The sequence below is a fragment of the Syzygium oleosum genome, unplaced genomic scaffold (assembly GCF_021117445.2).
Source record: "Syzygium oleosum isolate NSW1041296 unplaced genomic scaffold, Sole_v2.1 Sole_v2.02, whole genome shotgun sequence".
In the NCBI taxonomy this organism is placed as follows: Eukaryota; Viridiplantae; Streptophyta; class Magnoliopsida; order Myrtales; family Myrtaceae; genus Syzygium; species Syzygium oleosum.
The window spans coordinates 19,342,916-19,353,891 of record NW_026607486.1 but is presented as its reverse complement, the minus strand read 5'-3'; the positions used below and the strand labels follow the sequence as shown (position 1 = coordinate 19,353,891).

The 10,976-nt window shown below is 41.0% G+C and overlaps 2 protein-coding genes across 3 annotated transcripts; both read left to right on the top strand.

The window, feature by feature from the left end:
* Positions 1-24: 24 nt before the first annotated feature.
* LOC115673056 (glycerol-3-phosphate dehydrogenase SDP6, mitochondrial) lies at positions 25-4,805 on the top strand. The gene is made up of 7 exons (XM_030595088.2): positions 25-435; positions 717-1,190; positions 1,838-2,169; positions 2,706-2,866; positions 3,025-3,283; positions 4,145-4,447; positions 4,553-4,805. Exons 1-6 carry the CDS (start codon positions 69-71, stop codon positions 4,442-4,444), a joined length of 1,893 nt encoding a protein of 630 aa, XP_030450948.1. The 5' UTR covers positions 25-68; the 3' UTR covers positions 4,445-4,447; positions 4,553-4,805.
* A 1,917-nt stretch (positions 4,806-6,722) lies between these two features.
* LOC115673057 (putative ribosomal large subunit pseudouridine synthase SVR1, chloroplastic) lies at positions 6,723-10,635 on the top strand. 2 transcript variants are annotated; one of them, XM_056308884.1, is made up of 11 exons: positions 6,723-7,246; positions 7,283-7,394; positions 7,636-7,715; positions 8,151-8,251; positions 8,353-8,425; positions 8,716-8,809; positions 8,923-8,971; positions 9,221-9,371; positions 9,550-9,606; positions 9,840-9,895; positions 10,156-10,635. In XM_056308884.1, the coding sequence occupies exons 1-11, from the start codon at positions 6,884-6,886 to the stop codon at positions 10,214-10,216; spliced, it is 1,197 nt and encodes a 398-aa protein (XP_056164859.1). In that variant the 5' UTR covers positions 6,723-6,883; the 3' UTR covers positions 10,217-10,635. The 2 variants fall into 2 exon arrangements, with proteins under 2 accessions (XP_056164859.1, XP_056164860.1); XM_056308885.1 differs by lacking the exon at positions 10,156-10,635 and having other exon boundaries at positions 9,840-9,899.
* The last annotated feature ends 341 nt before the right edge of the window (positions 10,636-10,976 follow it).

The following is a 10,976-nucleotide window of genomic DNA, read 5'->3' as shown; positions in this document are numbered from 1 at the left end:
TCATCATCCCCCACCGGGCCACCATAACCGATTCCCACGCTTTTCCTGCTACAGCGCTCCGCTCCCCAATGGCCACCGCCGGCACTCGCCTCCGCCGCCTCGCCGGCATCGCCGCCGCCGCCGCCACCGCTTCCGCCTGCACCTCCCTGACTCCCTCCATCGCGTCCTCCGATCGCGGCGGCGGACCCGCCCTCGACGCCGTGAGGCGGAGGATCGTCGATCCCAACGCCGCAGTCCCGCCGCGAGCCGTCCAGGAATCGGCCCTCATCGGCGCCAGCTCCGCCAACCCGCTCGACATTCTTGTGATCGGCGGCGGCGCCACCGGCTGTGGTGTCGCTCTCGACGCCACCACTCGCGGCCTGCGCGTTGGACTTGTGGAGAGAGAGGATTTCTCGTCTGGCACTTCTTCTCGGTCGACGAAGCTGATCCATGGAGGTACTGAATCCAAACTAAGACGAGATTAAATGCGTGCACCGATCATGAATATTTGCACCTAGGAATTCAGTGCGTTTAGATCGGTGTGAAGCTGAGTTTGATATGCTTTGAGGCTGTAGACGATGTAAGAGATTGGAATCCTTTCAATTGCATCATACGTTCTGTTCAGCTCATCGTTCATTCCCCTGTTCTTGTCCTACTTCCAGTACTGAAATTCTTTAAAAGAAGCTTTGATGTGCGTTGCAATTTTTATTACGACTCATGATAATGTTGTTTTCTAGGGGTTCGATACCTTGAAAAGGCTGTGTTCAATCTTGACTATGGGCAACTGAAGCTAGTTTTCCATGCACTTGAGGAGCGAAAACAGGTCATTGAGAATGCCCCACACCTGTGCCATGCTCTACCCTGCATGACACCGTGCTTTAACTGGTTTGAGGTTGTATACTTCTGGATGGGCTTGAAACTATATGATTTGGTAGCAGGAGCACGCCTTTTGCACTTATCTAGATATTATTCTGCACAAGAATCAGTGGAACTTTTCCCTACTCTTGCAAGGAAAGGCAAGGATAAAGTACTGAAGGGCACAGTGGTATACTATGATGGGCAAATGAATGACTCGAGGCTCAATGTTGGATTAGCATGTACGGCTGCCTTAGCTGGCGCAGCAGTCCTCAACCATGCAGAAGTGGTTTCTTTTCTTAAGGATGAAGTCGGTGATCGAATAATTGGTGCGAGGATTCGAGACAATTTATCAGGTACAATGATGACATTTTGTTGTGTCCTTTGAAGTAAGTAATACGGGGTTTTTGGCTCTGCATCTGGGGACCAGATTTGCCGTTGAACGGTTTTGTCCTTTAGTACATCCTATCCGAAGCAGAAGTGTGGTTTTCATATGTAAATATCTTGTGGGAAAAGCAAATTCTTTCCAAATTGATGAATTTTTTTGTAATTTTATAGCGTTAAATCAATTTTCGAGCTGTTATTGCTTTAGCCTTGATTGAGCTTATTCATCTAGGAGGATTGGGATGGTGAACCAGACAATTGATTACAGTCGATCACATATATGCCAGAAGAAAGAATACAGACTGTGTTTCAGAATCTTCACTGTCTCATGTTTTTTGTGTAAATCCAGACTTCGAGCCTAAAAGATGACCTCATGTTCTTCGAAAATATTCATATGAAAGATTTATGTTTCTAACCTGAAATTGCGCGGACCTCTTTAACTTAAAAATTTACCAGAGTTTAGATCAAGATTCTTCCAATTAACAAATCCTTATGTTTTCCATATTTCCATTTTTTAATCAATCTTGTTCTTTAGTAATTGTTCCTTCAGTATTATATTGATTTTCCCTCATAGTTCTAGTCTTTTTTAATGTAATGACTTGCTGACCTCTGTACTTAGGTCAAGAGTTTGACACATATGCAAAAGTTGTTGTCAATGCTGCTGGTCCATTTTGTGACGCTGTAAGGAAGATGGCTAAAGTAGATGCACAGCCAATGATCTGTCCTAGCAGTGGTGTACACATTGTCCTCCCTGACTACTACTCTCCAGAAGGCATGGGCTTGATTGTTCCTAAAACTAAAGATGGAAGAGTTATTTTCATGCTTCCGTGGTTGGGGAGAACTGTCGCGGGCACTACAGACTCTAACACTACAATCACAATGCTACCTGAACCTCATGAAGATGAGATTCAGTTTATACTCGATGCCATCTGTGATTACCTCAATGTCAAGGTTGGGTTATATTAGCTGTTTCGGTTTCTGCATCTTAATGCAATTTGTGAATTTCCTGGGAATTAAGTTTGTTTAATTGATCCTTTACTTATATTGGTTGACTTATGTCAATAATATTATGAATTGGAGCTTTTTCTTGGACATCATTTCGTCAGCTTTTCCCCTGCAGAAAGTGGAACCATAACTTTCATTTGCGTGAGATCTGATTTCAGTTTTAGGAGCTGAAGATTATATGCTGTACTGGAATTTTATCGAAATCTTTTTGTTTGTACAGAAGTACATGATTTACATTAAGTGGTTATGTTGTCTAAACTTTCATAATTTGGGTTGGCAATGCATGGTAGCTTTGATTGAACTAATAATAGATGTGTCAAAAGCTGAGCGAATATCTAGGCATAGTAATCACTACTTGTCGTTGAGAATTTTATTGATTGATCTTAGAAAACATGAGGATACTATTGATTTTTTAAGCACTTCAGTGCTTTTCCGTTTATCATACTTGTTTCTGGGATTTGAAGGATTTTTGCCTAATTTAGGTAAGACGCACGGATGTTCTCTCTGCATGGAGTGGTATTCGTCCATTGGCAATGGATCCCTCAGCCAAAAACACTGAGAGTATATCTAGAGATCATGTTGTGTGTGAAGATCACCCTGGTTTAGTCACCATCACAGGTGGAAAGTGGACTACATATCGGAGGTATTTTTCTAGTTTCATGGTTCTTTTTTGTGGTTTTACCAACTAATGGCAAAGTCATTTACTAGATTCAGCTAATGTACTTTGTTGATGCTGTTGCGGAGCAATCGTTGTTTCCATATCTCATCAACTAGTATTTATATTGATGTAACGAGTTTCAGCATGGCAGAAGATGCAGTTAATGCAGCTATCCAGTCTGGACGGCTAAAGCCAGCTAATGAATGTCTTACTAGTTACCTCCGACTGGTTGGGGGAGAGGGATGGGATCCTGCATCTTTTACAGTGCTTGCTCAGCAATATGTACGAATGAAAAGGACATCTGTTGGAAAAGTTGTTCCTGGGGTGATGGACACTACTGCAGCCAAGCATTTGTCTCGTGCATATGGAACTTTTGCTGAAAGAGTGGCAACTATAGCTCAGGTTTAACTTCTTGCCAAGATTTGGTTTAGAATTATGTCTACCTATTTATACCAGAAGACTTAAATCCTTGTACATGCTGGAACCTCCATCATCTGTGACCTCTAGAAGTTTTATTAACGTAGTTAGGACTAACAGCCTTTTAGTTGGTTAAGAAAATTGACCAGAAGAAAAGAAGTATACACTGCTGCTTGAATTTATGTGGTTTGAGACAACTGTTGTTAGTGTCTACAACAATGTTTGAAGGATGATAATGCGAAGACTATCAATATTTTCTGGCACTATCATAAGGAAGTCCGAATAATAAATCCTTGATCTTGTTTTGAGCTATAATTCTAGCAAACATACTAAGACATGGAGGTTCCACTGGTAATATTGTTCGGTAGTGGCGAATCCTGATGATCGCCATTAAAGATGCTAGGAACAACCCCAAAGCTAGTTGGTTGATTGTGTGACTGTGATTCGATACCTGCCACATCAAGGGCTTTGCAGTGCTGATTATGGCTTCAGGCTGAAAAAATTTGAATACTTTTCAGTCTTATGTTAGATTACAGTTGTTTGGTTTTGGTTTCTTGCAGGTGTGCTGTTTAGTTAGCTTCATCGTATTGAAGAACATATGTACAGCATTTGACACTCATGATTTTTGCAACCAAAGTTTGTGGGAATTAAATTCTTTTGCAGTTTTATCTTTGCCTTTTTTTTCGCAGCCTTTGCAAAAATGTTATCGAGCATAGCCAATTTTGATATTTTCTGTACTGATTGTCGATCTCAACACTTGAAATCTTCAACTAGTTCATTATATCGGGTGATTGACCTTCAAGTACACTGATCGTTCTCACATTATTCTCTTTCGTATACTTTTAGGATGAAGGTTTGGGTAAGAGGCTGGCACATGGATATCCTTTTTTAGAGGCTGAAGTCGCGTACTGTGCTCGGTACGAGTACTGTGAATCTGCTGTCGATTTCATCGCCAGGAGATCAAGACTCGCGTTCCTCGACACTGATGCAGCCGGCCGGGCACTGCCTCGAGTCATCGAGATACTCGCGACGGAGCACCAATGGGACAGGTCGAGGAAGAAGCAAGAGCTACAGAAGGCAAAAGAATTTTTGGAAACTTTCAAGTCATCAAGAAATGCGCAATTTCACGACGGGAAACACAAGTGACAGGTGCATTTCTTTGCTTTTGTTGCTTTCAGTGTTTTGAAGTTCTTAACGGTTTACGTGGTTAGATCGAAGCTGATAAATTGAAAGAATTTGCCCCTATTGTTTCAGGATCGTGACTGACTGGGGATAACGTGGGTTTGACTTAATAACGGTTCTTGACAAATCGAGAAGGATATATTTATATTTTTTCTTTTGTGATTTGTTTATTTCTTTGTAATCAGGTCCTCCATGCATCAGAATTTTATACTATACTGATTCTTTTGGTGTTAATAAACCGGGGCTTCGCTATAGTGAGGTCAAAGCCGGGCTCGAACAGTCTTGGCCTCATAGATTTTTCGCCAGTATAGTAATATCTTTTTTATCGGGAAAAGTACAAAAAAAAATCCTAAACCTATTGCATTGGTACCAATTTAGTCATAAACCTTTTAATTGGACAAATTTAGTCCTAAACCTTTTCATATTGATATCAATTTAGTCCATCTAGTCAATTTAGGCCAGAAATTGCTGACGTGGACGCCGGCGGTCCTACGTGGCACCGCTAGCGCTAATTGGACAAATTTTATAATTTTTCAGATTTTTTTAATGTTTTTTCTTTTTTTCTCTTTTTTTTCCTTTTTTTTTCTCTTCACAGAACTGGTTGGCCGGCGAGGGCATGGGGGCCCTCGCCCAAACCAGCTTGTGGCCGGCGCCGACCGACCAGTTCTAGGAAGAAAAAAAAAAGAGAAAAAAATCTATAAAAAATTTAAAAAATCTGAAAAAATTATTAAAAATTTATAAAATTTGTCCACGTCAGCGCCGGCGGCACCACGTAGGACCGCCGGCATCCACGTTAGCGATTTTCGGCCTAAATTGGCTAGATAGACTGAATTGGTAACAATGTGAAAAGATTTAGAACTAAATTGGTCAAATTGAAAGGTTTATAACTGAATTGGTACCAATGCAATAGGTTTATGAATTTTTTTGTACTTTTCCCCTTTTTTATCTGCAATTTGCTAGCATTTCACAATTTCTGACTTTCCTCCTTGCGTTCTGTACGTTATATTATACAAATCCGAGATTTACCGATACGATTTAATGGTTAATAGTGAAAAGGAAATGAAAGTTATAGATATAAAAGTTAGGGATGAGCCGTTTCGGATTCCTTACAGGTTCCGCCCGAAACCTAAAATCTACTTGTCAGAAAAAGTTTATCATTTTTTGGAACTTGAAGCATATCATGTATACCTTGGAACTTACCCTATTATAGTTTCGGGTCTATCTAAGTTTTATATGTATTCTTAATTGAGTGATTGCACGATTGTAGTGAATCATCACCTCTAAATAATCTATTATAATTTGTTGACCACAACTTATATTTAGACACACGGAGAATATGATTAAAATTCTCAATCATGAATATCGTTGGAAATAGAAGCTCAAACTAGTGCTTTTATAATACACACTTTTTATCGGGCGCCATGTGATACCGTAGGATTGCGCAAAGACATAAAACAAGAAAACACAAAAAATTATTCCACTCGAAACTTGGAACCTGCCCGTAAGAACCAATTCTCTAATTTTTTTAACCTGGAATCGGACTGATTCCTAATTCTCTGATTTCAGGCTCTACTCTAAAATCATGCTCACCTCTAATAAAATCATCAAAGTATTGGAAAAATTACTACCACCCTTTATGGGAAAAAGTATTAAAAAAGTCATAAACCTATTGTACCTGTGCCAATTCAGTTATAAACTTTTTAGCTGTGCTAATTTAGTCTTAAACATTTCCTTTTTCTTGGTCGAACTTAACATTTTCATTTTTGGCTAATTGAATCCATCTGGTTAATTTTAGTCCAACGAGAAATGACATCTATAAATTTTTAATCTGTTTAATGTGGTTCCTAAATTTTTGGTAAATGTTCAATCTGGTCTCTGAATTATAAAATTTCCGGATTCAATTTAATCCTGAAGCAAAATTGAATATGTACCAAAAGTTTAGAGAATATATTAAATAGATTGAAAGTTTAAGATGATATTGCCCATTGAATTAAAGTTCAAGATCCATTTGTGTGATTATTCCAATAAATAATCTTTACCCAAGTCAGCTTCAAGATTCCGTAAGTAATTTAGTGCCCTTCGGAAACATTGAAAAATAAATTTAATTACAAAAATGGCGGGATCAATTTTTACTACAAAAAACTAGATTCAATTTACGATGTCTAATCGAGCAATAAAAAAAAAGAAAAAATTTACGATGTCTAGAACAAGACAAAAAGAGAAAAGGAGATATCGAATGTGATTGGTGGAGCGGTTCGGTGACAAAATCCAAACGGAAATGTGAACGATATCGAATGCATTAGATTGCCGATAAGCCACCACCACCCCGGATCCTCCTCCGCCTCCGCCTCCTCCTCCTCCGGCGGTCGATCGAGCACCGGCGCAACCCAACCACCGACGACAATGACCGCAAGCCTTTCATGGTCGTCCCTCTCCAAGTCCTTCCGCTTCCCCAGACGCCCTGCCCGTTCCCTCTCCCTCGCGCCTCGCATCGCTTGCTCTTCCTCTCCCTCTCCCTCTTCACCTCCGTTACAGTTCGACATCTCCTTCGCTCCCCCCAAGCCCAAGCCGAAGCCCAGGCCCGACTCCGGCTCCGGCGACTGCAGCTTCATCTCCGGCGCGGGCCAGCAGCTCTTCATCCCCTGGATACTCCGGGGCGAGGACGGCCAGCTCAAGCTCCAGTCCCACCCTCCCGCCCGCCTCATCCACGCTCTCGCCCACGCCGACACCGGGGAGAAGAGGGCGAAGAAGAAGGATAAGCCCAAGGCGGCGGCGGCCGGCGGGGAGCCCAAGCACCCCAAGGCGGCGGCGGCCGGCGGGGAGCCCAAGTATTCCAAGGCGGCGCGCCGGTTCTACAACGATAATTTCAGGGATCCCCCGCAGCGCCTCAGCAAGGTTCTCGCTGCTGCCGGGGGTAATTCAAACAAATTTCTGGTTTTCTTAGCTCAGGCGTACACTGCTTTGGCTCAAGTGTCACTAATGTGTTTGCGAATATGCGTGTGAAAGCTCTTGGTTGACAAATGTCTTCGTGGAGATTTTTTTTTTTTCATTTTTTTTCCTTTGTAGATTCTTTATGAAATGGATTGTGCCTTCTAATGGAAAGACGCTGAGATGTCTTTATCATTTTGGAATTTATGCGCTGTTGTTGTCGACAGTGGCATCGAGACGGAGCAGTGAGGAGCTCATTTTCGAAGGCAAGGTCACTGTTAATGGCTCTGTGTGTAAGACCCCTCAGGTCAGCTCCAATGTTAGTGTTTGTTTACCACGGTCCTCTTTCCTTTTAAAAAGAATTGCCTTCTTGTTGTTTCTAGAATTATGTCATTTGTGCATAAGTTGGTGTTGAGAGAACACTGTTGGCAACTGCGACTGAACTTAATAACCAGCGTTATAGTTCGTGAGAAAGTTTTTCATGCTCTCCCCACCAACAAGAAGGCGAAAAGGAAGAACAAAATGGGTGTTAGTTTTCTGGGTCCTCATAGTTCTTCCAAGAGTGGAGAAACAAGAAATTGAAGAGAAGTGCTTGAAGCTTCCTGCGATGACATGTTGTTAATGTGGTTTTGCAAAATGAGGACAAAAGTTATCACAATCAAAGTCAAAACTTGGCTATTGAGATAACTTCATCTTCAACAATTTGTTTATTTCTGCTGTTGAAATAATTTTACTGATGCAGACTCGAGTTGATCCTATGAAGGATGCCATTTATGTCAATGGGAACCGCCTGCCCAAAAAGTTGCCGCCAAAGGTCTACCTTGCTCTGAACAAGCCAAAAGGGTTTGCAGCTAACGCTGAACACTATAGCTTATTCTGGAACATTTTATTAGGTTATTTTTCTCCTTTCTTTTGGCATAAGCTAATGCTGAAAATACTGACAGGTACATTTGCTCTGCTGGGGAGAAAGAGTCTAAATCCGTGTTGGAGCTGTTTGATGACTATCTGAAGATCTTGGTACGTACCATATATCCATACTTGACTGACAGAGTGCCATTCTCTACTGATTAATCATTTATGTACTCTATCTTCCCTATATATCTGCCTAAAAGAAAATACTCGTAGCTCAGTCCATATGTCAATGGAAGGGCCCTGTCTTGTTCTGTGCAACTTGAAGGATTTTCCTAGACATGTTATGTATCTGCAGAGGCTTCTTTATTGGGAGCTTCGAGTTCTTATAAAATCTGTGACTTATAGCACGTCTGTTCATTTTTGCAAGCTAAGGAAAAAATAATGTTTCATTTTAGGGCAAGAGAAATCCCGGACTACCCAAACCCCGACTATTCACTGTTGGCCGACTCGATGTTGCCACATCTGGCTTGATCATTGTGACTAATGATGGTATGATAGTTAAGGAGACGCTGCAACAGATTATTCTTATGTGAACATGAAGCTTCTTTGAGTTTAAGATGCCATGGATTATGTTAAACTTTTCCTTGTGCTATGTTCTGCAGGAGATTTTTCTCAAAAAATTTCACATCCTTCTGCAAATTTATCTAAGGAGTAAGTGTTTTACATGATTCCTTCTTCAATGCGGGTTCTAAAACTATGAAAAGAAGAAAATTGCGTGATGCTATGGATATAGTTCTCAATCTTTGGGGTTCTCATTCCAAATCTGCGGAATTTCACTTCCATATGCTTGTTTTTTTAAATGATATATATCATATGGGTGAGAATTATAATAGTTTAAGTTGTTACTTCTCCATTTCACCATACTTGAGAGTTGACCTTGGTTTTGTTTCTGAATTGCAGATACATTGCAGCTGTAGATGGTGAGGTGCACAAGCGACATTTAATAGCCCTCAGTCAGGGAACAGTTGTCGATGGAACTCACTGCATCCCGGACTCTGTGGAGTTATTGCCAAGGCAGCCAGATAATTCAAGACATCGTCTTCGGATTGTGGTACCTTTGTCTCTTTAAAAACCATTGTGACAAAAAACACGTTATTCGGTTCCAAACACAAAATGAGAAAACTCGAACAATATAAATCGTCTTTTGTCTCTATAATTCATCTTCTTTTCATTGCCTTGGAGTAGCTTTCATGTCATATAACATTATTTATCTAATTGGGCATCTCCAGGTCCATGAAGGGAGGAACCATGAAGTCAGAGAGCTTATGAAAAATGCTGGACTTCAGGTTAGATTGGTCGGTGGGGGAACAAACTCATTTTTGCAGATGCGGAAAAATATGGCATGGTCTGTAGACCAAGCCCATCTAGACTGTTGATCATGTGGGCCTGCCGGTGGGACCCACATGATTAATGGTTCGAATGATCTCGATCCACTTGGTCTATAGAACATATAATAATTTCTCTGCAGGTGCTAACATATTTTCATGGAGAAGAACTTACCTCTTGTTTGCTTTTCCAGATTTATTCATTAAAGCGAGTCCGAATTGGGGGTTTCAGACTTCCAGCTGATCTTGGGTAACTCCTCTTAACTCTACCCCTTTGTCATCTCTGTGTCCAGTGTACACTGTTTCATTCTTAATGCATTTCATGCACAAGCACAATTATGAATGCATGTTTTGCATGGGATGATAATTTCATACCAGTCATTGCTGATAGCTCTAATTTACGTTATAGCACATTCTACTGGGAAATGAAGTTATGTTATCATTTCGTTTAACTACCTTCCAGGTAGTGAAATTCATTATAGCTTTTTGTCTGATTTGTTATCATTTCAGGCTCGGGAAACATGTTGAATTGAAACCAGTTGACCTTCAGGCACTGGGTTGGAAGAGCTGAGAAATCACTGCTCATGCTGGACTGAGTTTCTCTGAAGTTTCTCCTGCAAGAGCACTCAAGACAAATGGGAAAAGATATTCATTGTCATGGAGAGTTTGAGCATTTGCTTCCCGCCCTCTGAGCTGCTGGTTGAACTACATACTTATTGCTTGAAGATTAAACCACGAGAGGCAGTTACAGTTGTTCGACATTCATACCAGAGATGGAAAATTGTAAGAGCCGGTAGAGTCATCTCTGTTGCAGCATTTCTGGCTGAGTATATATTGAGGAGAATAGGAACCTCATGGTCATTAATTTTTATTGCAAGAAGTTTTAGCTTCGTTTGGAGGACTTTAGAAATTGAATTTTCTGTCCATTTTTTCATGAAAACAGGCTCTGCTAAGATCTGCACATAATGCAATCGAAATCTATTAATACAATCATAGACTTGAATTGGACACGAGATCATATCTTAACACCTGTCTATGAAAATAATTTTCTTGTGCCAGAGTGTACATTGATTTTGTAGGGCTTCTCTATCCACTTGCCCATATTCCCTTTTGATGTTTTGCTAGTATTTTGATTTGTGATTTCCGGTTGATTCCTTGGTTTTTAATTCTACTATATTCTCCTCCTCTTTTGCCAACCTTTGTGCATGAGCCTGTGTCATGTCTTGGTCTGGTCGAGCCTATCGCGTCCAATGTCTTCTGCAAACAGGTAATGCACCGGCCTCGCTTGCTAATTGGGCCGAGCTTGTGCAATATTGAGTGTTGTGCCAAGC

Bases quoted from the DNA above. Each gene is read 5' to 3' on its own strand.
- LOC115673057 (XM_056308884.1), top strand. From the start codon at position 6,884: ATGACCGCAAGCCTTTCATGGTCGTCCCTCTCCAAGTCCTTCCGCTTC. The intron at 8,252-8,352 runs GTTTGCAGCTAA...AAATACTGACAG, and splicing joins GCTCTGAACAAGCCAAAAGG to GTACATTTGCTCTGCTGGGG. The intron at 9,607-9,839 runs GTTAGATTGGTC...TTGCTTTTCCAG, and splicing joins TGAAAAATGCTGGACTTCAG to ATTTATTCATTAAAGCGAGT.
- LOC115673056 (XM_030595088.2), top strand. From the start codon at position 69: ATGGCCACCGCCGGCACTCGCCTCCGCCGCCTCGCCGGCATCGCCGCC. The intron at 2,170-2,705 runs GTTGGGTTATAT...TGCCTAATTTAG, and splicing joins GTGATTACCTCAATGTCAAG to GTAAGACGCACGGATGTTCT. The intron at 3,284-4,144 runs GTTTAACTTCTT...GTATACTTTTAG, and splicing joins GAGTGGCAACTATAGCTCAG to GATGAAGGTTTGGGTAAGAG.